Below are 26,700 nucleotides of genomic sequence, written 5' to 3' on the forward strand. Positions count from 1 at the left end.
CTGAATAGGATTGCAAAAGGACATCTTGATCATCCTTCAATTGGCTGAGATAGAGTTGATCTCAGGATTTTTACATATTTTTCTGACCTACAGCCTGCAAAATTTATTTGGCAATTATGAGTTTGATGATCAGAAGCTGATGTGGAACTCAGTGGTAATGATCAGCAGTGGGTGATGATCAAGGAATATTTTGTTAAAAGAAGCTTGACACATAATTACAACAACAAACAATAAAATGCTGATAAAAAATAACCACATATTTGAAGATGCCAGCTCTCCTCTTAACAACAATTCTTATAATTAAATTGTTATTAATAATTTAGTCTATCCTAATTTGTTATTGTTGTTAAGTTTATTAGTAAAGTAGGAGATTAGATGTTATTAATTTTACTTACTGTGTAATGATGTCCGCTCCGAACCTCGCTGGGGTTTGATCTCCGCTCTGAACTCTCTAATTGAACAGCGCGCGCGCGCATCTCCTATTTGCGCAGGCCACTTTATCCACTGGACCACCGACGATTCATTACAAATGTGCTTTTAATTTCTTATATGAATGACTTATTGGCTCTTTATTTTCTAAAATCAAATAACAGCGCCTTGGGTGGGTTCGAACTCGGAATGTAGGATGCAAATCCCAACCCGCCAAACACCTAAGCCCCTGCGCCATTATAAGATGAGGAGCATTGATGTCAAGTGTATACTAAAATTAGGACAGCATGTAATTAATCCCAGTTACAACATTTCATTAAATGACTGCATTTACACGGGTTCGAACCTCGAATTCCGAACACAATTCAAGGCAGTCTGTTGATTGCGAAACAGAAATTAATTGCACAAAATACTACCAGAGCCTAGCTGCAATATAAAATGCACAAAATGGATATAATAATAGTTAGTTAATTTTAATAATGTTGAATGCATTTTATTTATTGTTTTTCAAGTCCTTCTTACAAGTACTAAACAACTTACAGTTTTCATTATATATTTATTCAGAGCTAATGATGTTTGTTGTACGAAGTTGGAGAAATTTGATGATTCAAGCGCGTTTACACGTCTCTTCCTTTGAATATATGCATGTATGTATGTATACAGTATATGTTTTTGTATTATTTACACAAAAATGTATAAATTGTAGTGTATTTGTTAAGCAATTTGAACTAGCAAAAAGAATATGGGGGAGAGAGAGAACTATCGATCTAAATATTTATTTTAGCTAAAAGCGAATTTTAAAAATTTTCAAAATTGATTATTGGGCATTAATATTATTATCTTTTGATTCTCAACTCTAGTTGTATTTAGTACACAAATTTAACTAATAGGTATATTTAAGCTAACCTAGACTCGCATTTAACTTACACATAAATTAAAAACCTAATTTAGAAGGCTACAAAATTTTACGTTTTGGATGGGCAGAACAAATTTAACAAACTTTAAATAAGGCCATAAGCAAATCATTTGCCATTTGTTACGTTTAACACATCAAAGAAGATATATGTATGTATGTATGTAATATAGATATAGAGGATCCACATAAATACTTAGTTGTAGTATTTGTAGTTTGTTTGTAGTATGTTTCTTCCATGATGATTTGTCTGTGTGACATTGCATTATAAAAAGTGAGGTTATGCATCGAGTTGCGCCGCAGCTTATATAGGAAATTCTTATGTGTGTGTGTGTGTGTGAGTGTGTGTATCTTACTATTTTGTACCCAAAAAAATAATTTATTTATTTGTGGGCTCTTATGCTAGAATATTTCTTGTTTGTGATGTTATAATTCATATAATAATTATCATTATTGTATAATATGTATGATCAATCATCAGAGTGTTTAGTTTTTGTCTCAATATTTGGAAGCTGCAGGATACAATTTAAGAACCTACGGTATTTGCAGTGCAGTCATTTAGCCACACCTTCGCTTGCAGTTATATAGCATTCAGCTTTTGCATGCGACTCTTGCAAATAGGCTGCCAGCCCTAAGCTCAGAGATATATGATAGTAAAGCTTGACTTTTTACTGTTAGTTTTAAGAGTTAGAGCAATTTGTTTTAGTTTTTTGTTTTTAGTATTTATAGTGTTTTGTTTTCGTAATTTCTTTCGCCTATATATGCATGTAAGTGATAATTTGTTAGAGTTCTTGGTGTACCAGACAACGAGTGTATGTATGTATATGTTTGTGTGTATTTTTCATTGGGAGTTCGGGGGCACTACTGTTATACGACTGCCACGCCCACTAGCTAATTGAAATAACAGAACAGTCGACTAACTAACATGAATATTTAGAGTAGATAGAGAACGATAGTCGAAGTGACTTGGTTAGAGAGACTTAAGAGCTAATCAAAGAGCAAGTTCTGGAAGCGATCGACAGCTGTGACTCCGTGTATCTGACTCACATGCGCGTGCTCTCCAGCCCACAGCCAAGGGCATCGCCGTAGGCGAGCATGTTGTGCGGAGGCGTGGCACTGCCGCTGCTGCCACCGCTGCCACTGCGCCTCTGTCGACTGCTGGCGATAATGTTGTTGTTGTTGTTGTTGCTGCTGCTGCTGCTGCGGTTGCTGCTCGCCTGCAATCAACTCGCTGGAGTGGTGCGCGTCAGGAGCTCATCATCGTCCAGCTGGGCAAGGGCGGCCGGCGAGCCGACATCTATGGTCGTCACCCGGTTGCCGCCACCGTCCGCCGCCGATGGCAGCTTGATGAACTCGCTGTCCGTGTGCACGGGCATTATGATGCACACGAAGCTCTGGCCTGTCTGCGAGTCGCGCGGATGCAGCGTCACCGGATTGAACTTGTCCGTCTGGCCCTCCGTGTAGGTCTGCAGGCGCTGATAGATCTCCGGATAGTGCTTGCGCAGCAGCACGCCGCGACGCGACAGAATGTCCAGGATGTTGGACAGTATCAGCTCTCGATTGCCGGGCACGGTGCGCAGGCCCGGATTGAAGGTGAGTATGAGGATCTCGGTGCGCTCCGGCACGGCCATGACGGCGAGCGGCTGCTGCAGCGCCTGCTGCTGCAGCTCCAGTTCGGCCAGCACGTTCTTGCACAGCTTCAGTTTGGCGCAACGAGAGACGAGCTGGCGCTCCCAGCGTACTGGGGCCTGACCCATGCCGGGCGCCTCGGAGACCACGCAAATGGCCACGTAGATCAGCATCTTGGACTCGGGCTTGTATTCGGTGCTGAGCTTCAGCAGTTCCGAGTACAGCTCCAGGCCCATTTCGGCTGGCATCAGATCTGGCCAGCGGACATAGGATGCCTCGCCCATGCACTGAAAGCCGTGCTTAATAAAACCCTCGGCCGCCTCGGCGCTGCGGAAGAGGACGCGCACCACGCCCCGTCCCTGCGAGATGCTGCCCTTGCGGGCGAGCAGACTGAGATGGCGCTGCGAGTCGACGTCGTCCTTGCACGTGGCTAACACCTGCCGGCAGAGGTTGGAGGCGCGCGAGTGCAGGCACGCCTTCCGATGCTTCTCCCAGTGGGCGCGCCGACACTCACGTGAACAATATAGATGGGTACAATTGTGGCATGACTTGTACAGCTTCTTGGCATCGGCGGGCGTGGCGCTGGCATCGCACTTGGTGTTGCGGCACCTGATCTGCAGCTGGTCGCTGGCAGCGCCAAAGATGGCGCCGCCATTGTTGATGTTGCCGCCGGCGCTGCTGCTGCTGTTGTTGCCTTTATCCGACGTGTGGGCGTGGGTGTTGGAGTCGCCCAACGATACGCGCCGATTGCTGGCATTGCCTTGGCCCTGGCCCTGGCTTTGGCCCTGGCTCTTTGACTGTGATAGAGAATGGGATTGGGACTGGGACTCGGATTGGGATTGGGATTGACGGTGTGTTTGATGTGCTTGTGTCTGGCTTTGGTTTTGGTTTTGGGACTTCTGCTTCTGTGTGGGCGCGTCACCCTCGCTGCGACGGCGCAGCAGCTGCTGCTCCGCGGCCGTTAGCACCTCCAGCTGCTGACCACGACTAGCTGTATCTGTAGCTGTGGAATATACATATACACACACATACACATAGATATAGAAGCGTATTGGTGGTTAGTGAACAAGCAGTATAACAGTATAACAAGTATTGAACAACAGTATAACAACAACAACAATGAGCATTCAATGGAGCTGATCGCTGCCAATCTTGGACTTGGGGCACTCGCATGCTGGGCAATTATGAGGAGAGTTGTGTCTCAGTGTTGCAAAACGACGCAAGCGCAGCGTAACTTCTTATTCTATATAATAGATATATATGTATATGTATGTCATGTACTTTTCTCAGTGTAATTTAGACTAGAAAACAAGTATGGAACGTAAATAATGTCGCTAAGGCTAGAACTAGAAATGCGCTTGATGGTTGAGTATTAAACGTATGAAGAGTATTTCAACAAAACTACGAAAAACAATAGGGAATCGAAAGAGTTGTGAAAAGAATAGGAACAGAAAATAGGAAGTAAGAAAATATATAGCACTGAGTTATAGATCTTCAGTTATATGTATATATATGTATATATATTTAGTTAATATGCAGTTATATAGGAGTATATAGAGCTTTATATGCGAACAACAAACAAGAACGGAAGTTTCGTTTTTTGCCTATACCCATTTGATCTTCTCATTTAATAAGTTTTTATCGAAATTTTTCCACACATATTTTGGTTGTTTTAAAGTTTTTTTTTTTTTCTGATATTTCTTTTTAGTTTAATTTGTTTTTTTTATTGGGTAGCGGTTATATTGGAACAAAACTTACAGGTTCATACCTGTCGTCGAGGACCCTGCAATGGTCGCCGCTGTCGCTTGGTTTCTGTTGTTGCTGTTGTTGTTGTGGTTGTGGTTGCTGTTGGTGTTCTGGCTGTTGGAGGAGGAGGTAGTTGGCAGTCCTAAAAGTGAGGCTAAGACATCTTCTAGCGATGCGCTGCTCAACGAGCGTTCAGGCGCTACAGATGTTTTTTTTTTTTTAATTTTTTTAATGGGCCAATTTTTTTTTATATAAATATGCAATTTTTTTTCGATTTTTTTGGTTATTAATGCACGGCATAAAATATAAGAATACAAAAACAAATTGTTGTTAGGCTTGAAAAAATATATAGCGCATTAAATGTTCTTATAACTAAATGGGGGTATTACGTATGCTCAGAACATGAAGTGAAACGAAAAGAACGAAGAAATTACACTGAGAAAATGTTTTATGTACAAGCCAAAGTGAGTATTATTCACAGAGCTAAGGAAATACTAGCATTACGGCTAAAAGGGAAACAAAAATAAAAGAAACATTTCACAAACTACAAAATTATAATTTTTTATTTTTTGTGTTTTTGAGTAAAATATTGTTCAGTTTTATTGTAGCCACCATGAGCGAGGGCTAGGCCCGCTTTGTCGACGTAGTATATAAAGCACTTCGATATCGATATATTCTTTAGATAATAATAATAATAATAATAATAATTTTTACAAAAATTATATAGCATTAAAATAAATGTGATCTCGAAATTAAAATCTCTTCGAATCGTTCGTTGCATTTTGAAATGATAATACATTTATGTAGAATTACATTGATATAAGAGTTATTCAGATTTATAGCACGCGAAATTTTGTTATTGTTGTTTTGGGGGAGATGGGGTTAGCTACGTGAATTTTTCTAATTTTAAAAACCAAGCCTAAAATTGAAAATCCAAATGAAAGTTAAACTGATTTTGAGCAAAATTTTGAAATGAATCGAAATTATGCCAATGGGAATCATAGCAAACTTATGCGCAGATAAGTAGGCTATGAACACATGAGTTAAGCATAAAAACTGATTGACAAGGAGGGACGATGAGTACAATAATAATAATAATAGTAATAATAATAAGAGTTAAAATATTAATAATTATAATAATCATAATTATATAATGCACATCATAATATAATAATAATAATAATAATAATAATACAATCATAAATCAATTGTATGCTATATAGCTGTGTTTATTACGAATTAATTAATTAAAATTATATAGTAAATGTATTAAAATATAAATTGTAAATACTACAAAAAATATTACTCAAAATGTTGTCAATTTCAAATGAATGCGTTTCAATTATTTATAAAATATATATGTGGGTGTGTGTGTGTGGGAGGGTTTTTCTTTTCGTAATTTACAATCGTTGAAATGAAACTTAAAATGCATTTGCACCTGGCTAAAATAGATTTTCTCGATACAAATTACAAACAAATGTAAAAAATTTGCAATTCAAGCTACATGTATGTGTGTGTGAAATCATAAGAGTTTTAGCTATATACTAAACGCTTAGCTACCATACAAATGTACAGACATGTATGTATGTATTTATAGATATGCATACATATTTGTCTATGTATTTACGCATCTCTCATTGGTGTTGGTGTTTGTGCACATTACAAAACGATTTTGTGATAACTTATTGCTTTTGTTGTCGTCTCAAAAGGAAAACAAATTAAAAATTGTGTTGTAGATAGGGATAGGGTATAGACTATGCTCTATGCTAATGCACTATGTTCTAAGCTGCGGCACTGCAGCAGCAGCTGCATCTGCTGCTGGTCAAATATAAATGGTGGACTCACCGCCACCGCCGCCGACTCGGCTAAGTCCGTTCATGCGTAGTGGCGGCTGTCCAATGGCAGCCACCGCTGTGGCATCCAAGTGGAGCGGATGGAGATGTTGATGCTGCTGGTACTGCTGCTGGTATTGCTGCTGCTGCTGCTGTTGGGTTGCGGGCGGGCTGCTGCTGTTGTCAATGACGGGCGTTTGCGGTGAGTCCAGCGGACGTGTGCCAACGAAGCTGCTCTCCAGCCAGCACTTTCTGCGAAAGGTTGAACGGGAGCGCATTAGTTATAGACTCGACATGAATGTTTTACACAAGTTACAGAGAGAACAATAACAAGTTGAACAAACACCAGGCTAGTAAAATCAATAAATGACGTCACAGCAGCTGTGACTCAACTTGTGGCAATGGCAAAGAGGCACTTTGGCAGCTGCTACTCCTGCTACTCCTGCTGCTGCTGCTGCTGCACAATTGTCGAGCCCTAACCTCAGACAATACTTTGCATATTGTGGCTCATTACCATTAAATGCGGGCTTCACTCTCGACTACTTATACATACATCTAATTACACTTCAAACTTTACTCTTCACTCACATGTATAATTTTTCTCTTTCAGTCTTGATTTTTCTATTAAATATATATGTATAAATGTATATATTTATGTATATTTTAGTTGAGCGCTCTTTCGAGCTGCGACTGGCAGCAAATCTCGCACACGAATGAAACGCCTTTGGATGTGAACATACTGAAATACCAAAGTCAAATTGTGGGATCGAGAGCATAAAAGCGGTGGCTATGCTGTGGGTTGGGGTTGCTGTCATCTGGCTCTGACTGTGTGTGTGTGTGTGTGTGAGAGAGAGAGAGAGTGTGTGTGTATGTGTGTGACTGTGTCACTGTGCGAGCAACAGAGATGGAACGAATCCATGTTGGCTGCTGTGGAGGGTGGCTGCGGCGTTTAGGTGCAATAAGCAGGAGGCGGGCGCCGCACTGGCGGCCTGATTACAGACAACGGCAATAACCAAAAACAACTTTTGCCCACATCTGTTAACTAGAATACTCAGATGCTCTATCCGGAATCGGAATTATTTGCAAACGATATAGTTGTAAGACATTTAGGATTACTCAAAATATATGTAAACATATAGAATATATATAAATATGCAGATATATAATAATATATACAGCAAGCTTTATGCAGTTTATAGAAAGATAGATTTATGATATTAATCCTGTGTTGTGATATTTTTAAACATTTCGCAGATATTCTCTAATTTTCAAATATAAATGAATTATACGTTTTTATATATTTCCATGATTTCAGGACAATTGGCATAATATATTATAATAATATATATTTGTCAATTCAATTTATATTAATTAAATATTCCAAGACTTTGTAATATATAAAAACATTTTAGAGAATTTTATATGTTCTGTAAGATTAAAATGAAATTAATAAAAGTCTGTTCGTTTGACTTATGATAAAAATAATATTCATATCATTTAATATATATCAACATTCAGCACAATATATAAAATATATGAATGCAATTAAAATTTTCTTTTGAAATATGATATATGAAAAAATCTATTAAATAAACCAAACAAAATGCATAAAAATACATATGTGGAAAGAGAAGATCAGATTGGACTGGATTTTTAGATTTTGTTGCATACATAACTTGCTTATTAAAAGTAAAATATTTGCAGTAAATACATAAGAAGAAGAATTAATATAATACCAATATAACTATAAAATCATCTTTAACTATAAAGAATACTAGAATAAACAATTTAGATATTTTAATCATTATGAAACACAAAGTTTTCCTCCTCAAATACAATTCATATTATCGAATCATTGCAACAGCGTATTGGATAACCTCACTGATCCACTGGCCCCATAAAGACACTCCAGAAATGTAGCACCTCTGCCTGTGGCTTGCTCCACTTTAATATTATCGATTTTCACACTGATTGGCAGTTGGCAGTGCCGTAGGGCCAAGTGGGCTCCACTAGAAACGTGGACAAGTGGCACAGGTAGAGGCGCACTGGCCTTTGGGCAGGATAATCTACATATGTACATACATATGTATATATGCATGCTTTTATTGGTAGCTAGTGCTACGGCAAATAGGTCCCGACACTTGCATTGTTGGCATTTAAATTGCTTGCGGGGCGTTTGGGGCGAGGCCTTTCACTCGCTCGCTGCCTGATTGTACCTTATTAATAGACCCGGGACAGTTTGCACTGACATCGCAGCGACGACTGTCGGTGAGTCAACATGAAAGCGAAATGGATTCAATTCCGATTTGTATGGCTCGGCGCCATTGTGCAAATATTGATGGAGCAGGAGAAGGGGCGGCTGGGCAAAAAATCTCACACGATTTACATTGATAAAAGTAAATGATTCCAATTCTGATTGCCACAATGCTCGGCAGCAGATTGAATGCGCCTTTGTGTGTGGATACACAACTACAACAACAACAACAACAGTAATCATAATAATAATCGAGATTCACTATGATATCATATTGCATTAGCAACAGCCAGCTTACGTAATATTCCACTGAAGGCCAAAGCCCGTTTTATGTGAATGCGTGTGTGGCACAGTTTTAAATACATTGTAAGGGCTTTACAGCCAAGCCATAATCGGTGGAGGGCTACGACAACAAATTATGATGATTGTTAAAGGCTATATACATTTTAAGCTATGGATAATTGTGACTGAATATTGCCCACTTTGTGGAGAGAGAGAAAACTTTTAAAAATTGATTTACAATTTGAATTAAATATTAATATAAAGAAATTGTGCTACATAAATATTCTTAAAATTCGCATTATATGAGATGGTATTTCGTATCTTATATGTCAAGCTCACATTGAAAATTTATACTCCTACAAAGTAGTAAATTACAAAATTTAATGGCCATGTAGTCAATATGTATCATAACATGATTTAATTTTTATGATCGTATTTAAATTTTTTATCTATGCTTTAGTAATTTCGTCATTGTTTTAGACCAAGAAATAAACATTTAAGGATCACTTTTTTGTGGAATAATTTTGGAATATTATTCTAAATCAAGCTTTACCTAATAAAAACTATTGCAAGCTTAAAAAAATAAAATTTATAATATTATTTGTAAAAACTACCTACATTCATAATATTTTGCAAATATACAAAAATAGAAATAGAATACAAAATAAATTATTTATATTAAAGTCTCTTCTTTTTTGTAAGTTATATACTGAACTAATTTTCAAAAAATGCCTGAAGGCCTTTGTCGCTCTGGCTTAAAAAAAAATTGTTATATAGAATTTATTTTTGGTAACAATTAATAAATAAATTTTCAAAGAATAAATATGCGTTTATAAATATTAATATTAGTTGAAAATATTATTTTATAATATTTAAATTAACATAAATTTAATTACAAATAAATATTCTTTCAAAATGCTAGCCTTAGTTTTAGTCAAGTTAAGATAGTTCAGTCTAAAGATTACTTTCATTCATTCTATATTCTTTTAGTTAAAAAAATTATTTTTGTAGAGCCATCTATTTGCATGAATTCGCATTATATGCGATTAGACATTCTTTATATTTGAAATTCCCAATTAAAGTTCACTAAACTCATTCTTTCGTTTAAATATTAGAAACCTCTTAAATATTATCTATTCTCGTTCCACTTTTGCTCATAAGGCAGTTAGTTTTATATGAATATTATAAATATAATATGCCTTTATCTAATACAAATAAAATTCCTTTGCATAATCAAGAGCAGTTGGTCACAGAGTTTAGCTATCTTCTCATTGACCTGACCCAATTCTGAGCTACAGCTGGCACCAATCCAAGCGCCTTTTGTCTGCTAAAGTTTTGGCTTGCGAGGTGAAAGTGGTTTAGTTGTTTGTTTAGTGTTTTAGTAGAAGCCAGCACAGATATAAATATATAAACGTAGTATGCATATATATTTATAGTTTTTGTTGTTGTAAGTAACACATGTGGATAGACAGTTGGATTAGTCACAGGTTAGCCACATGAAGGAGGACGCTGAGACGATGAGGATGACATAGCCCATAGGTTGGCCCTGGAGCCTGCTTACCTCTGGACATCGCTGAGCTCGTGGCGGCCAGCCTAAACTCTAAACTCTACTGACTCGAGTGCTGCAGTTGCAGTTGGTGCTGATGGACTGTGGACTGTTTTACAGGTAGCTACGCGAGTTGTGTAGTTGCCGAATAGAAATGAATAGAATTCAGTACGAAATGAAGTTGGCTTGGAAACAATAGAATGAAAGAGGACTTGTGCATGGGGTTGATACATAGATGAAACGGAATTTTTATATAGAAATCGAATTGCTAGACACAGATTGTTTTTGGAGTTGGGTTGAGGATGTGGGTATGAGAAGAGGGTGGTGTAGGCGACTACTACGACAACATGAGCACTCCATATACATATATGTATATGTGTATGCATATGTGTGTGTTTCATATAGATTGGCTGCAACAGTTTGCTCGTTGGCTTTCTATGCCCATCCGCTCGCTGCCTACCTCGAATTGGGACTCGCCGAACGGCTGCGCTGCTGCTGCAGCTGCTGCGCCTGCGTCTGATCGTTCACATAGTGCACAATGGCCGAGGTGACCTCCTTGATCGAGCTCTGTATCTCCGGCGTCACTGGCTGGAGCGTACGCAAACCATTCGTGGCCGTGGCCGTGGCCGTTGTCGGTGATGTGCGTTGCGCTAACAGCGAGTTGGCCAAGCTAAAATGATGATTGATAAATTGATTAGATTTGATTGATTTGTTAAGTGAAATACGGTGAAACACTTGCCGTTCGTGGGGCGTGCGCTGCGATAGCTTCTCTGTGCTGCGCCAGCCCAGATAGGGCTGACGATAGGAGTTCCTAAGGACACCACCGGCGCTGCCGCCGCTGGCCACCGACATGAAGCTGCTGTTGATGGGCGCGCCGCGGGCAAAGCTGCCGCGCTGCGATACGCTCGGCGACGTCTGCGTGGAGTTCAGATGCGAGGTGGACCAGCGCGTGGCGCCAACACCCTGGCCAGCGCCCTGGTGGGCCGACGTCGAGCCGCTGACACTGCTCGTCTGCCCACCATGATGACTGTGCGCCGAGGGACTCAACAGCAGGGGACTACGATCAGAGCGCTGCGAGCCCAGCGAACTGAGCGAAGTCGTCTTCGAGTTCAGCCCCTGCCAGCGACCCGAGTCCTGTGTGCGCTTACGCGTAAAGTTGCCCGGCTTATAGCCGCCAGCGGAGGCACCAGTCCCGGCGCCGTCCGGCGATCTGGCTGCATTTTGATTGTATTGTCGGAACCAGTCGGGTATATTCAGGCGCTGTAGCGATGCCTGCACACGCAACTGGTGCTCGCTCAGTGCGGCCGGATTATGATCATGTGATTTCTGTAGCTCATTCTCAGGTGGCTATTTGAGGGGAGAGAAAGAGAAAGAGAGGGACATTAGTTTTCGATTGCAAATTGTAAAACTGCTTAAAAATAAATAAAGTAGAACATAATAATTAACTTACAAATTCATCTATATAAATAATAAAACTAGTTAAGAGTCTAGTATATATAAATCTAAATAACAATTACAATTAAAATTATACTACACCACATCATAATGAAACTAGTTTCTGTATAGATAATAATAAAAAAAAAACCATAATAATACTAAATTTAATTAAATTTCGCCTTCTTCATTATTAAACTCTTTTTTTATGATTGTAGCAAAAGCACGCTTTAAACTTAATATTATTAATAATCATAGTTATATATTTCACTTCCACCTTTTTTTTTATGATTGTAGCACGCTTTAAACTTAATATTATTAATAATCATAATAATATATTTCACTTTCAACTTAATCATAATGAAACTAGTTTTGAAGGTGAGTACAAAAACATGTTTTAGATTTATTTAAATTTTTAAAGCGATTCTTTCGCGTGCAGAAATTTAAATTATAATTCAACTCGATACGCAATAGAGAGGAACTTTTTATAGATACTACAAGTTCTCTGAATTGAATAAAAAGTTAAGATTTATGCCATAACATTTTTAGTGCATTGATAATAAATATCTAAAACATTTAAGCAATAAATTTGTATACAATTTACTCCATTGCCTAAACAAAAAAAAAACTTCTCGCAAGAAAAACTTCTTGTTCATGATATCCATCTAACAACTTTTTTCAACCCATCAACTACTTAACCCATTTATCGTTCATCGCTTAATCAATAATTATTAGGGAATAATTTGATTCAAACTTGAACTACGCTCCACATACAAAGAGTTCATTAAAACCAACTCGTCTAACACATATCAACAGGTTTCGTTTGGGCGCTTTTGTTTAGGCACTTTTGGCCTAAGCGGCACAGATTGAGATTCTGGCATCGTCTGAATGATTTATTGCGAATGCATAAAAAGCGACACTTGAATGATTCAATTTTTCCTCCCCGATGTGTGGGCAGCATCTGTGCTGAGTCAGCAAAGCGAAAACTTTTCGATAAGTTGGAGCAAACTTTTCCCTTTGTTTGTTTTTTGTGAACCATGCATGATATAGAAGTACCCAGAACAGCCCAGCCAGCTGCAACAAAAAGAAAAACTTTCTGCTGCGACATTTCTAGGTTATCTGCGCTGGCGTGGGAGTTGGCAAATCTGATGATGATTGTCCAAGACCCAAGGTAAATGGCGCATTAGGTCAGCGCCGAAACAGGCCCTGAAGTGTCAAGTGAAAAAGTTATGAAACAGATTATACAGTAAAGACCTTAGTTTCTAATGTTTTTTACAGATTTGCAAATTTATAAATTGTTGCTTTCGGTGTTCTTCCTTGACCCTTCAAATTAAGGTGGGGGAAAAAATACATGGATTAAGGTCAAAGATTAACTAAAGATTAGAATTATATCTGTATCGTAGCAGAACATTAAAACTGCAAGCTAGATTTGTTCGATTTAAAAGGTATTTATAAATAATAAATAGTAAGTAATAAATAAATAATAAATAATAAATAATAAATAATAAATAATAAATAGTAAATAATAAATAATAAATAATAAATAATAAATAATAAATAATAAATAATAAATAATAAATAATAAATAATAAATAATAAATAATAAATAATAAATAATAAATAATAAATAATAAATAATAAATAATAAATAATAAATAATACAAAATACAAAATAAATAATATTTAATAAATAATACAAAATAAATAATATTTAATAAATAATACAAAATAAATAATAAAAAATAAATAGTAAATAATAAATAATAAGTACAAAATAATATATATAATATACATAAAAAATCATATATATTTGCCTTATCATTTATTAGTTGACCCTTGACCCAGTTAAAAGTTTGCCAAATAAATATATAAACTTCTTCTTATTGTCCTCTAATTTATTGCAATTATGGATGGATTTTTCTTAAATTTGTATCCCAATAGGAGGCACACACACTTCCGGCCTTGCCTAGAGCTTCTTTCTAATAAGCCTTAGCAAATTATGAACAAGCTCTGCTTTGATATTTGAATTGAGCTCTCTACATATATATATATTATATTACACACACACAACGGAACTCAATTACACACACAGTTATCTCTGTCAAGTGCCTTAAAAGATTTCAAGTGCAGAGAAAAAACTTGAGCCAGGCATTCCAAGTGTAAACAATGCTAAGCTACTAACATTTTGCCTTGGCTGTGGCTAAGTGTAAAAGTGCACAGCCGCAGAGTAGGGCTAGAGACAAAGAGCGAGAGTGAGAGGGGTAGAGAGGATGAAGGCGACGCTTTGTTGTTGTAAAACAAAAGACAAACAAAACTTAATCACAGTCATCATACACGTATGCAAAAGGTACTTCAGCAGCAACAAAACAAAAACGTCCGAGGAGCAGTTGCTGCCAAGTCGTCTGCTGCTGTCGTCAGTTGTTGTTGTTGTTGCTGCAGCTGCTGCCGTGTGCAACGAGCGACAACATTTGACAATTGCAGTGCCACAATTGAAGCGACTATTGGAGGTGGTGCAGTGGTGCAGCAGCAGCAGCAGCGACAGTTGCATATGTGGGTCATATTTGAAAAGCCGGCAGCTGATTTGACGTCAACATGTCTACGATATCTGATTTTATATAATTTATATAAATATACACATACACATATATTTGTGTACTCAATTACCTGATCGTATTGCAGCATATTGTTGTTATAGTATGGTATACCGAATTTGTATATAGTTATTTAGCTGAATGTTTTTAGTTGTTTTTTTTCCGGAATTTTGATAGAAAATACAAGGTAATTGTATTAAAATTTAATTTTTAGTTTTGTTTTTATAAAAATAAAAGTGACAACGCACACCCACACACACACACATACAATCGCATATATAAGCGCAAAGTCAATTAGCACGCAGCCATATACAAGGAAAAGGGCAGCAAAGTCAATAAAACATTCACATACACACGCAAGCTCCAACACACACACACACACACATACGTACACTTTGGCAAAAGTGCAAGCCATAAAATAGGCACACCCCAAAACACATAAAAAACGGAAGAAATTTAACCCAAAATTCTCTATGCAAAGCAAATGGCTTTCAGAAATTTCTTTTTATAACTTTTGGGCTTTGTTGTTGAAACATTTTTGGTTGAACGCGCGCCTCCAAACGCAGCCACGAGTTGACCTTAAAAAGTTGACAAGCGAAAAATAAAAAGAAAAAAAATCGAAAAATGAAATAAAATAAAAGCAAAAACGAACTAGAAAATAATACAGGCGAACGCACGATAAACCAATACACGCACACCCACACACACACGGAAATAACTAAATATATATATTATATATATGTATATATGTTTGGGGATACTATGGCGCAGCGCGCGCATCAATTCATATTTTATTGTCAAGGGAACGCACAGTGTACTAAATGTATGCGAGAGCAGGGGAGCACTTGCAGCACGCTGGGGTAGGGATGTTTGCAAATGCGTTTCATTTATTTGGTCTTTTTTATTTTTTGGCACTTTTAAGACTTCACTGTACATGCACATTTTACTGTGTGTGTGTGTGTGTGTGTGTGTGTAAGTCGCTTAGACTAAATTAATTAATCAAATTTGACTTTTACTTGAGCAAACATGGCGCGCGCGACATGCAACACCAAACAGAGGCACACACATACGCACACTGGCACGCATACATTGATGTGCGCATACACACGGACACAAGCACACACTACGCGCCGTTCGCCATTTCCGGCGCAGAAATGTATGCTACGCTTTTGAATTTGTGATAGATACTGAGTAGAGGCCAGGCAGAGGCCAAAGCCAAAGCCAAATTGGAATGCCAGCGCCAGTTATAGCCGTTATTATGGCAGCTTTGGCGCATGACCGAAAAACAAAACAGACGCAACAGCGCTGAGCTTTTAAGTTTTTATGGCAAACAGGATGCAGGCGCCTAGAAATGCCCTGTTCAAGTGCGCGAGTCACCCTGTGCGCGAGATTGATAAACAAAACGAACAGCAACAGGCGGCAGCTTGAAAAGAGCACACCTACACATGTACACACACACACACTCCGTCTGCTTCGGCTGCACACTGGATAGCTGGCGACTGACGGCTGGCAGAGTGTCACTCGTTCGGCTATATTTAGAGCAGGTCGCCTGCCAGAGCACTGGTTACACTTAAGCAGTCCACGCAAGCAAGCAGCAACTCAGTCGACAGCCCGTTGACAGTCCGTTAAATTGAAGTTGATTATCGAGATGATGCAGTCAGATGCTGCCAGCCAGTTGACAATCATGTCAGTAGGTCGTCCACAAGGTAGTGTGAATAGTGCATTAACAATAGGGATGCGAACAAGGCAGAAATTTCAAACAAGAAACGGCAGCAACAGGGGAACAAAGCAAAGGCTTAGCACGTGCGCTTAAAATATGTGCATACGGTAATTAGAAGAAACCACAAGAACACGGTACAGTGATTTCCATTATTACGATAAATGTGGAACGGCTTTAGTAATTATTCGAGCTTTAATCCTTTGTCACTTTCACTTTGATATCAAATTCTTAGGCTTATTAATATTTAGTTTTTGCAGCTTAAAATTAATTTCTATTACTCATTATATTGACCTCCACTGTATTTACTTTGTTCTCTCCCTAGTTTCTTTCAACGGTAAATCTCATATTTTCAATTAATAAAAATACCACAGCTCATTTTGGTCTTATGTGTTTCTACTCTGTGCCAAGGCTTTCTCTGCGTTTGTCAATGGTAAATCTTCTACTCTTAAATAATATTTAAATACTGCAGCCAACAGTAAATTCGTTAAGCGTACTCTTTACATGCACTCAAGAGCTATTACTCATTCCTATTACTCTCCATTTTAGCTTGCAACGGTAAATCTAAATAATGCTGCTAAATAAAGAAATTTAGTAATTTTAAATACCTGGATATGTATTAGAGGTTTTGCAGAATGTCATTTGACAATATATAATAAACACTTTATACGAAATATGCATAATAAATAATTATAAACTGCCGAGGTATGAGCTTGTTCACACGCGCATTTAAATTCAGCGACCGATCCGCATAGCAGACGCACGCAGACTAATTCGTATGCTTGAGCACGCACCTTCACTAAGCTGGAATTTGCACTCCTGGATTAAGCTCTCTCGACTGGAAGCCCACTACAATTGCCTTTCTCTTTTACTCATCTGTACCATGCACTCAATGCTGCTGTTTGCAGTCCACACTCAACTCATGCAACGGGATCAGCAGCAGCAGAGCCAATGGCATACAAGCAGAGGAGTGCTTATGCATGATGTCCACTCTCTGGCTTTCCATTAAAAGCACTCAACTCGCATATCAAATTAGATTTGTGTGTGTATGTGTTTGTGTATTTGCGCTTGTTGTGTGTTATGACACACTCTGCTCTTAATGCTTTGATGTCTTATAAGAATGGGTGTGCGAAGAAGTTGCTTGAGCTTATTTAATGTACTAAATGTATTATTAAAATGTATTAGATTTGCATTTATGTATAAATAAAATTCTCAAATGGACGATAAGCTAATGGAATACTTTTGCTTTCAATTAATAATAATTATAACAATTATAATTCATTTATCTATTTCCTTGGTCTACCCTGCACTTTATACCTTTAAATCTTATAAGAATTTTACAAATAAGCCATTCTGCTCTATTATTAATTAATAATCTGGAATGCTTAAAATGACTTTAAAAAAAAAAAAAAGCAAATTATATTTAAATTTAGTATATTTTTAATAAAATTTTAATGTCAATATGTTTTACAAACAAATTCTAGACTATATATAATTTTGGAGTATCCTAGAAACTAAATCTTAAAGCTGAGGGCACTTCACGCAGTGCCCATCACAGGGTCAGATAGCGCAAGGCTTTGTCCAGGAAACGCTCCTCGGCCGATCCCTGGCTGCAGGCAATGCCACGTCGCGACTTTGACGACATTTGATCATACTGATGCTTGATGGTGCTGTTCAGCAGGTGCTCACAGCGCTCGGAGTGCTGCAGTGTCTCCACCGACGGCGACTTGGCGTATTCCCGCTTGAGCACCATGCTAATGATGCGTGATCTTGTGGTCCTGGCCTTCGGCTTGCTGATGACCTGGGAGCGGGGTCGCAGCGGTGGCGGCGTCGAGCCACCATAGATGCCCGACTCGGCGGAATCGGAGTCCAAGCCAGTGTTGGAGACGCCGGCACAGCTGCAGTAGGTGACACTGCTACGTGGCGAGTGATTCGCACTGCCATAGGCCTCATCATCGCAGATATCGTAGTCCGTATTGCACTTCTCGGCAACGGGCAGAGATTCACTGATGGCATACGGTATACACTTGGCCTCCATGTACATGATGGGCTCATCCACCGCCTCCTCGGCGCTGGGCGTCGGGCTGACACAACGCTCATCCTCCAGCTCGGCAATGCGCTCCTCCAGCAGCTTCTGCTTGCGCCGGCTCTGACGTCGCTCGTGCCGTTCCCGCTCGATGCGTGCAATTGTCTCCAGGCTCTCGATGAACAGGCTCAGATCACGCTGACCGAAGCGCGCCGCATCCAGGGTATATGTGGTGTTAATAGCGCCACAGCTGAGGGGCTCCATAAAGTTTACGAACTGTGTGCAAGTGTAGGTGGCCATGATGACTGAATTTGTTGTTGCTTCTGGAGTGGAACTTGGCTTGGCAATGTGTTTGCTTCAAAGGCTGCTGTGCAACTGATGTCCCATCTCAGCAGAGGCAGATCTTTATATAGCGCCCAGGTAGTTGAGGCTGAGCTCTGAGGCAGGCTCAGGCGAGCCGCCCTGGGCCGACAGGTAGGTAGGCGCGGTTAACCTTTACGGGCCGCCCCTCCGTCCACCCTCTATCGCCCATTGTAAATCCCTAGCGCATTTTTCAAGCTAAGCCCAAGTACAGGTAATTAGGCCTGTGCCTGGGTAATTCCTTGATTGCTTTTTAATTTCGGCATTTCCCAAATGTCATCAGACAGACAAACGCTGCAGTGCAGTCATTGCACACGTGTTCGGGGCTTTTATAGCTTGGCCAGTTGTCACCTTTCGCAGGCAACACCTGGCCAACAGCTGTTTGGGATATGTCTATTATAGCCACTGCATAGCTAAATAGTATTTGCCTAAACTAAATCGATATTTTATTTGGCCAAAGCAATTCGCAACTGGCAGGCAGAGCTAAGCGTCAAGTCAATGAATCAATATCAAATATTGACTTGGCCTACTTTGAATTGCATAATAATAACACTAGAATATATAGAGTATATATCTTATGTACACTCTATAAAAAATAATCTATCAAATGCCAAGGTCATGAACAATTCTCGTTTATTCATAGAACAGACGAAGGTTTACACAAGTACCAAAGCAACATTGAGCAGCCGATTCAAATCATAAACAATTGATAAGATTACATGGCCTTATCTTTGTCGCTCATGGCAAAAGACATAATTGAAAGTATGGGGGAAAGAGTTTTCAAGGTACATGAAAACTTGACTAAAAGTTGTTAATAGTTTTGCTATGGTTTGAGAGCAAACTTATTCCAACTATTCTTAAACTAGCTAAGATCAGAAGACCTTAAAGATAACTAGATATTTTTAGTTTAAAATGTTTTTTTTTTTTTTATTTTGTGAGATTATATTTCAAAAGAAGACATTGAGCCGAAGAATTGCAGCAAATGTAGTCAGAGCATTTAGATATATATGTATAAAAGCATAAATGAATGTCGTTATCGAATTCTCTGACAATCAAAGGTTAGTCAATCTACCTCAACTTCTCTCTATAAGCTGGCGCTAGGATCAGGTTAGAAATACGAAGAAAAACGGGAAGATTAACACTAATCCCTTGCTTTACAGAAATAAAGAAAGTATAAGCCGCAGCTGGCTTATTTAAATCTCATATAAGCCACCTGTAGCTTAGGTCAGGTGCTCAGCGGCTGTTTATTAAACAGCTGAGTATTGGTAGCAAAATAAATGCGAGAATAATAATTGACAATGATACATAAGTTAAATCAATATGAATTATATTATATTATTATATGCTAAATGTATTTATAATTATATATTAAATCATAAATTATTTTATTTTATTTAATTTTTAAATAATAATCAATCATTATGACTAGACTAAAATGTCGAATTAAATGAGTTGCAGACAGATTTTATAGTATTTAGTCAGAGCGCTTATTTATGGCTACTTAGATAGATTTTGATTTATACCATTAGTAATAAAAGCTTTTAGCGCCTTTATAAAAAATGTTTATAAAATTAATACTTTAAGGGAAATATGTATAAAAAATAGCTAGAAGAAAAACTGTCAGAAATGACAAAGTCAGAGCCCTCATTATGGTCACTTAAATACATTTGACTTAAGCAACAATTTATATGTCAGAAATCTGTTTAAATTAAATCGTTAGTAATTTATAAATATGTAAATAATATAAATAAAAATAATAAAAAAATATAAATAATAAAATAATATAAATAAAAATAATAAAAAAATATAAATAATAAAATAATATAAATAAAAATAATAAAAAAAATATAAATAATAAAATAATTAAATTAAATTGTTAGTAATTTATAAATATGTAAATAATATAAATAAAAATAATAAAAAAATATAAATAATAAAATAATATAAATAAAAATAAGAAAAAAAATATAAATAATAAAATAATATAATATAAATATATATAATTTATAATTTTTGCCTTTTCTACTTTTTAAAATAAAACATTTTATAAATATTCATAAAAATCCAACTTACTTTGCTTACTCATAACGCAATTTAACTTGCTTAATAGCAAAACTTTCTAAACCTCAACGAAAATGAGTTTACTAAATAATGATTGGGCACAAGCGAAAGGTATTTGAGGGATAGCAAGGACACCTCCTGTCGTGTTGGGTTCGCCGAGTGTCGCCACGGCTGACCGTAAAACTGTTGTTAGCCAAATGACTTGGACTTGTCTAGACAGCAGACGGACTGCGACAGAGACAGTGGGCAAATTGAAGAGTGTCGTTGACAAATTAAACTCTTTTTCGACTTCTCTCGCTTTATGATGACTATTGTTATTATGATAATTTTTGGAATTATGTCTGTTTGCTGCCTTCTCTGCAAAGCTGACTTGATTAAGTGTCTTTGTTTTGGCTCGGGGAAATTAAATTTCCAGCTGGCAGCTGTCCGAGGTCGCAACGGGATTCATTTGAAATGCACTTGAGAGCGCAGATGAGAGCTGAGAGCTGGTGGTGGTGGTGCTGCTGCTGCTGCACAAGATCCACTGGACTTTCAATTAGGCACGTAATGCGGCGCACAGCAAATGGGCAGAGAGCGAAGCGTCAAGGCACTTAACCCATTGATGCCGCCGTCGCTATAAATGGGCTGCAAATTGCCTTTCCTAACCCCTCTCCCCCTGGCGCTGTCTATCGCCTTTTCGGCCACTTAACAGCATTAATTAATTGTCTTAAGTGAAGTGAAGCCGAACATGAAAGCATTAAGCGCTTTTATCAACAAACTTACGTGACAGGTGGTTGAATAAAACGAGTTTTATTATCTCTCTATATAGATATATGCATGTGGGTATGTATACGTACCTGCAATAGACAAAAAGATAGAGAGAAAGCAAATTAGTTAAATTGTTTTATAGAATGCATCAACTGGGACTGCACCCAACGGGAAATATCAATTTACCAAAACATAAATGCCAATTGGCAAATGACAAGCCCAAGACGACGCGCACAGCAAGTAGCAACAACTTGGGTGGGGGAGGATCGGGTGGATAGGGTGGATAGGGGTATTGGGTCAAAGAACAGCATGGCAAGTGCCGACAAGACATGTTGTGCCTGGGGTGTGTATGTGTGTGTGTTCTCTTCTTGTTGATGGACACCAACAACAACAATAAGAATAATAAGAAGAAGAACAAGCAACATCAGCAACAAACCAAACCTCAATTGCTGCACATTTGTTAAAGACAAAAGGGCGAGACAGTGGCGTAGTCTTTAGCAGCACTTTGGGGGTGCTTAAGCAAACAGCCTGCAATGCCTGCAATATATATAACAGGCAGCACATTCCACGACTCAATGTGTTAAAGTGTTTTTATGTGGATACAACTTTGTCATTTTACATAGTCATACAAGCTGCTCTTAGGGACACTTCATATAGATCGTGCCACTTGATAACAGATCTGTTGGCAGTTGATTTATGTTTATAATTGCTTTGTAATATCCAATATATTTCACGGTTTCGTCTAGAAATTGTCTACAAATTGAAAGCTGTGAAACAATTTATTATCCCTAAAGAGTTTTCAGTTCAAGAAAATTTAATACATGAATTACAAAGGGGTTTTATGATTGTTTCCTAAAATAGTTATAGTAGAGAATGAGAAATTCTTAGGCTTTTCAGATGTGTTAGATGCTTAAGAAGATAAGAATAAGATATCAGTTGGATACTCGTGTCCTCTAATAATCCCCTCTTAATAACATAAGCAATGAAAATAATTAATAATATCTCTTCAGTAAAAACGAATTTAAAGATTTAAGCAAAGAAATCCTTTTAGATATTTTGGTGGCAATATAAAGAATATTTTCCAGTTTTCATTGAGGTATAGAAACTTTGGTCGAATATACATCAAATAAAAGTCTATGCAAATATTGTAAATCATATACAGAAAATCAATTTGCATCAATAATTAGATATACTAAAATCTTTTGCCAATTTATATGTGCAAATAATTCTAGGTAAACGAAATAGGAATTTCACAATAAAGTTTGGATTATATTCTAAAGTAGCTATCTAATATCTATAGTCTATAATAGTTTACTAAATAAATTGAAAACTACATAATTATATTTAAAACAACAAATATTTCAGTTCATACAGAATTTATAATGTCTAAAAATCTTCTTCTTCTCGGCTTCTCAGACATTCCATTCCTTGTCAATTCTTAAGAACTGAAGGCCTCATCATGTCAGGGCATATCGAGAATTTCAGTTCAACTCGGTTGCGCTAATAGGGTCAAAATAATAAAGGCAAAAAAAAAGAAGCGAAGAAGAGGAAGAAAAACAAATGAAAACAAAAGTCGGTTGCGTGCCGATCGTCAGTCAAGCGACTGTCTATTTATAGGGCCATTGTAATAACTCCATCAGCGGCAGAGGAAAATGATCCATGAACGAGCCGCCCGCCCATCTAGAGCTGCTGCTGCTCATGTTCTGGCTATGCCAGCATAAACTTCAAACAGATGTCAAGCCGGCGGTCACGTAATTATTATTAATGTCTGCTGCTCCCTTTCAATTTCAGTTTCAATTCTACAAAACTCAAACGCAGCCCAGCCCAACCCCGTCCAGTCCAATTTGCAGCCCAGCGACTTTTTCCATGTGATCTCATCTAGCAAATATGCGTCTCTGTTTTACATTAAAAATGATTGCCACAGATTTTTCTTGCTGTTGTTGTAGTTGTTGTTGTTGTATTATTTTATAGTCTACACTTTTTTTTTTTTTAGTAAACGAGGCGTTTACTCGATTCCACGGGTTGTTGAACCATTGGCCAACATGTGGGGCGGTCGGCGATTTGCTTTGCTTTGCGTTTTCCCTCCCAAGTACGTTCTTTGCAAATGAATGGCGTGCTTTGATAAATGGCACATGGTAACGTAGCCATACATACTACATATACATATATATATATATTTCTATTCCCCTCGCTGGCCACTAGTCGCCTTATATGGCTTTCTTTTCACGCAAATTCATTGTCACAAAAGTTTCTTCCATTGATAAATTGCACTCGAAAGACCCACGAGCAAAGCTTCCCTCTGATAGCGACGCGACGCTCAAATTGCATCAAAGGGGGCGTTTGGCCATAATCAAATAAAATGAAAATAAACAAGAGCTCGTAAATAAAATCATGACAATTGCAATTTAACGCTGACAATTTTGATCGAATTTTCAATTGATGACGAGCGCAAATTGTGAAGTGGCGAGCAAATAAGATATAATAAATATATACATATATATTTATATATGTATCGATAGATATGCGCTGTGGATTTGACAAAACATCTGCCCAGATAATATGTGTATATGCATGTATTTATTTATCTATACAGCTCACAAACAACAAGCTTAAAATATCATATTTCTTTGACACTTCCGTGACAATAGATTTTTATGTTCATAGTAGTTCTCCCAGACTTTATGCTGATTTGTTGAAATTAGGTAAATAATCTAATAAAGATTTTTAATATATGCATATTTTGTTCATTGATATGAATGAAATAATGTATTCAGCTATTGAAGAGCTTAAGATGTCCATTTATACCTCTCATTCTCTCTATATACATACATTTATCTCTAACTTATTTCTGTTTGTGTAAATCTGTATCATGCCTTCTCTTTCTATATTCATACTTCAATCAATCCTTGTCTCTCTATCTCTCTCTTTCTCTCGCTCTCTCTCTCACTCTTTCTATCATTTTCTAATTGCTCTCCTCGTCATTTCATTATCTCTAAGCAAACTATCTTAATAATTCATTAATATATATTACATATATTGTATACATAAGCAATTCACGAATCCATGAGAATCGCACAGAGAGGCGCTAATTAGAAAAACTTTGGCTGGAGCATGCGTCATAAACGCCTTGAAATAATGGCAAATATCTAGTATAAGCCACAGCCTGCCGCGTAACACAATCCGCGATTTGCAAGCTTTAGTTAATTAAGTCACATCTGCGCAATTTGAATATGCTTTAAATTGGATTTAATTGTGCAGTGGTTAAAGCGAATGTCTGACGCTTGCCATCGCATCCATCGTCTGTCTGGCATTTGCCACAGAATTTGATGATGTCGAACGGTGGCGCACGGTGGCGCACGGTGGGGCAAACAGCGCAAATATAAACGAATTAAGTTACGCAAATGCAATTTGGTTTTTGTTTAATTAAATTTTGTACGTGGATTTTCGCTTTTTGCTTTTTGCTTTTTGTTTGGCAACTGGCCAACACTTAACTTTAAAACAATAACAAAATGCAAACTAAAGCGAAGCAGAGGCACCAAAAATTCACGGCATGCGGCAGCAGATTTCAGACTGAGGCTGCGGCCATTGGTTAGCCCATTGGCTAAGTCGGTCAGTGGGAGTTCGTAGCACCTTAGCATTTGAGTGTGGAGCAGTGTTTGTATTGCTGCTTGATTTAATGAGAAAGAACAAGAGCTAAAGAAATACGAGAGAAATGAAATAGAACTGGGCCGACGCCTAAGGCTGCGGCTGAGTCAGCCAGCGTCGAGGTGAAAAGTGCGTTTTGCATAATTTTCTGGCAACTTGAGCAATTGAATTCAATTGCCTAAGCATGGGCGTTAATCAAGCTAATTGCTGACATCAGCTAAGCCAACACGACACCAGCTAAACAAACGGCAGCGAGGGCGAACCCAAAGAGCTGTGCATCAATCATGGGGCAAGAGTAGAGGAAGAACTAGACGACTTGACATACATATATATAGACTTTAGCTGATTAGTCAAATATTTGATTTTCGAATTGATTTTTTATTCATTATCTATACAGCAAGATATCAAAATATTCATTACATTAATATAACAATTCATCCACGCATCGATACATGGATATATCTATATATCTAACTATATATCATTCTAATCGAATTTAAAGCTATTTTTTGGCTCATTGAGTTTCCATTAAAATTCTTTTTAAGCAACTTTATTAAAAATTTCTTGAAAAAACAAGTTCTAATTTATGCTAAAAAGCAATTAAAAAGTCAATTGCTGCCGTACAATAATTATTATTTTATGCAGCCTACGCTAAATATATATGTTATATGACTAATTCTGATTATTAATTACAAAAATACATTCAATTTCAACACACATTCTAGATCCCTTTGAGCGACCCTCTCTCACAAGTGTTTCTCGCATATCAAAAGTCCAAAACGTTGCGTAAGTCTGACTCAGTCGTATATCACATAACGCCGCAGACTCGACTGGAATTTCAATAAACGAGTTCTATTACAAATACACAAGATCAAGTTGAATATATATAGACGTCGCCTCCAAAAAAGAAAAAAAGTTGTTTATAAAACCAGCCAATATCAACATGGGCAAATGCTAAGCGATTTATAAATAAATATGCAATAATTTTAGTGCGCGTTTTGCGCATTTAAGACAACAAAAACTATTGACTATTTGTACGAACTATGCAAAGTCTGAGGCACAAATATTGTGATTGTCATCAATCATGCAGATACGAGTCTATTGCGGCGGGAGGGTTCAATTAGCTGGCTAAACTATTCATAGGCCCGACCTTGAGGCCATTACGAACAGCATTTTTATCGCACCAATGGAAATATATCAAGGAGAGCAAGGGCAGTCGATTATATATGTATAGATACGAGGAATGTTTTATAATCCAGTTTTATGTGAAATTTGATGTGTAGTCTATGTATGCTTTGAATGGCATCATCAGCTAAACAAAACCTCACTCTCAAGTCAATTCTGGCCAATCCCAGCTTGAAGATTATAAATACACAAAACTTGAGCTGAGAGATTTGAACTATTTTATTATTCTTGATCTCTATTTTAGCGTGTTTGCCAGTCGAGCTCATGCTCTCCATAAATTAATTATGACAGTAGGAAAACTCA

At 37.6% G+C, this 26,700-nt stretch overlaps 2 protein-coding genes across 6 annotated transcripts in view; both read right to left on the minus strand.

Moving 5' to 3' along the window:
* Window positions 1-900: 900 nt before the first annotated feature.
* Window positions 901-26,700, minus strand: part of LOC108658740 (uncharacterized) — a 68,751-nt gene continuing 42,951 nt past the window's right edge. For 3 of the 5 annotated variants that reach the window (XM_089256801.1, XM_089256802.1, XM_030385054.2), the window contains exons 5-9: window positions 11,371-11,978; window positions 11,092-11,301; window positions 6,563-6,801; window positions 4,740-4,916; window positions 901-3,974 (exon numbers count right to left, since the gene is read on the minus strand). In XM_089256801.1, the coding sequence (XP_089112927.1) occupies window positions 2,566-3,974; window positions 4,740-4,916; window positions 6,563-6,801; window positions 11,092-11,301; window positions 11,371-11,978 (2,643 nt within the window). In that variant the 3' untranslated portion in view covers window positions 901-2,565. Of the gene's footprint in view, window positions 3,975-4,729; window positions 4,917-6,562; window positions 6,802-11,091; window positions 11,302-11,370; window positions 11,979-26,700 lie in introns of all 5 variants that reach the window. The other 2 variants (XM_030385056.2, XM_030385055.2) reach the window with 2 other exon arrangements.
* On the minus strand, window positions 17,788-19,173 carry dunk (disrupted underground network). The gene has a single exon (XM_030385063.2). The coding sequence runs from the start codon at window positions 18,697-18,699 to the stop codon at window positions 17,926-17,928; it is 774 nt and encodes a 257-aa protein (XP_030240923.1). The 5' UTR covers window positions 18,700-19,173; the 3' UTR covers window positions 17,788-17,925.

Source organism: Drosophila navojoa, chromosome 3 (genome assembly GCF_054131105.1).
Source record: "Drosophila navojoa isolate 15081-1374.11 chromosome 3, UAZ_NAV_1.0, whole genome shotgun sequence".
NCBI classification, from domain to species: Eukaryota; Metazoa; Arthropoda; class Insecta; order Diptera; family Drosophilidae; genus Drosophila; species Drosophila navojoa.